General features: G+C 41.9%; 1 protein-coding gene across 1 annotated transcript in view; it reads left to right on the top strand.

Annotated features, from left to right (window-relative positions):
* TEX43 (testis expressed 43) overlaps window positions 1-2320 on the top strand; it is a 9614-nt gene that overhangs the window by 1273 nt on the left and 6021 nt on the right. The window contains exon 2 of the mRNA XM_017501006.2: window positions 637-745. Coding sequence (XP_017356495.1) covers window positions 637-745 — 109 coding nt within the window. The remainder of the gene's footprint in view (window positions 1-636; window positions 746-2320) is intronic.

Genomic DNA, 2320 nt, shown 5'->3' with positions numbered 1-2320 from the left:
CCGTCTCAAAAAAAAAAAAAAAAAAAAAGAATAATAACCTTGTGTTCCCCTTTGGCATCTATGTAGAAAGCATTATGTTCCAGAGGGAAATATGTGTGCAGGGAAAGCAAGTCTGACCTGAGTGCAGAGCAAACGTAAATTCAGAAGCCAATAGAGTTACTGTTTTCTGTGGCTGGCCAGATATTTCCTTTAGGCAGCGGATAGGCCTGAGGGAAATCCAAGTGCCTTGCCTTCTCCCGTAAAGTCAGGTTAAAATGGGCTGTGTGCCGTGGATCACTTGAGGTCAGGAATTCAAGACCAGCCTGACCAACATGGCAAAACCCTGGCTGGGCATGGCAGTGCACTCCATCTCATTAAAAAAAAAAAAAAAAGACTAAAACAGACATTGTGGGCAAATTGTAAAGGACAGCATGCAGTTAGAGGTACAGATTCCTGGCCCTGACTTGATCTTGGTGGTACATAGGGATTTAAATGGTTGATTATCTTTTAGTTGAGTTTCAATGGCACAGCCATCTGTCCTGCAAGCTGCAGGGGACCAAACATGAATACACAACTGCCTCCAGTCCCTGCAGTGATGCTACAATGATTGTATTTGGCTCACAAGATAACTTTTCTTCTTGCTTTCCTAATCGTCAGGTATGAAGAGATTCATTTGCCACGATTTTCATTAAAGCAAGGGATGATCCCAAAACGTTATGTTATGCCTTGGAAAGAAAACATGATATTCAGGAATGTGAATCTGAAGGTATTTTCCCATAAGTATATATAAGAAAAAAAAAATTAGGCTGTATGCAGTGGCTCATACCTATAATCCTAGCACTTTGAGAGACGAAGGCAGGTGGATCACTTGAGGTCAGAAGTTTCAGACCAGCCTAGCCAACATGGTGAAACCCCATCTCCACTAAAATATGAAAATTAGCTGGGCATGGTGGCGGGCGCCTGTAATCTCAGCTACTCAGGAGGGTGAGGCATGAGAATTGCTTGAACCCAGGAGGCAGAGGTTGCAGTGAGCCAAGATTGCACCACTGCACTCTAGCCTGGGCAACAGAGCTAGACTCTGTCTCAAAAAACAAAAAAAACAAACAAACAACAACAAAAAAATATATATATATATAATTTAGTATATCATCTATGATAGGCATACATAACTTTACAAAAACTATTTTGATGTACTATCACATAAACTTGCAAACAAATGTTAAATAGTAATATCTGTTTTACCTAATTATATACCAAAGAATTTCAGAAACTCCACATCATGCTGTCTTGCAGTTGTTAAATTATGATCAGAAGATGCCACTAATATTAAAGGTATACTACAGAGCATTTTTTTATGAAATAGAAGACATGGTGAAGCCCTGATACAATATGTACTACATATTCAGATAGAGAGGAATGGAAATAGTTTGGCTAGTTTTATACACAACTTGCCCATTCAGTGCTCCTGTTCAGTCAGTAGTTTTGTTTATTTATTTATTCCTTTTTTTCTTTTTGGAGACAGGGTCTAGCTCTGTCTTCCAGGCTGGAGTGCAGTGGTGTGATAACAGCTCACTGCAGCCTCAATCTGCTGAGTTCAAGTGATCCTCCCGCCTCAGTCTCCCAAGTAGCTGAAATTGCAGATGCACATCACCACGTCTTGCTAGTTTTTTGATTTTTAATAGAGATGAGGTCTCACTGTTTTTCAGGTTGGTCTTGAACTTCTGAGCTCAAGTGATCCTACTGCCTCAGCCTTCCAAAGTTCTAGAATTACAGGAGTTAGCCAACACACCAGACCTACTTATTTTATTTATTTATTTGGAGATAAGATCTCACTCTGTCACCCAGACAGAAGTGCAATGATGCAATCATGGCTCGCTGCAGCTGCAGCAACCTTGGGCTCAGGTGATCCTCCCACCTCAGCCTCCTGAGCAGCTGGAACTACAGGCACATGCTATCATGCCGAGGTAGTTTTTGTATTTTTTTGTAGAGATTAGATCTCTCTATGTGGTCCAGGCTGGTCTCCTGGGCTAAAGCGATCCTCCTGCCTCGGCCTCCCAAAGTGCTAGGATTACAGGCATGAATCACTGCACCTGGCTCCTGTCAGTAGTTTTAAAACAGCATGAAAACTACTATATGTAAAATGGTGCAGCCACTGTAGAAGACAGTGAGACCATTCTTCAAAAACTTAAACATAGAATTACCATATGATTGGCCTGGCGTGGTGGCTCACGCCTGTAATCCCAGCACTTTGGGAGGCCGAGGCGGGTGGATCACGAGGTCAAGAGATTGAGACCATCCTGGTCCACAGGGTGAAACCCCGTCTCTACTAAAAATACAAAAA

This window comes from Cebus imitator, unplaced genomic scaffold (assembly GCF_001604975.1).
Source record: "Cebus imitator isolate Cc_AM_T3 unplaced genomic scaffold, Cebus_imitator-1.0 Scaffold275, whole genome shotgun sequence".
Classification (NCBI taxonomy): Eukaryota; Metazoa; Chordata; class Mammalia; order Primates; family Cebidae; genus Cebus; species Cebus imitator.
Note: the sequence above shows the minus strand (reverse complement) of the source record. Positions and strands in the feature narration are given on the sequence as shown.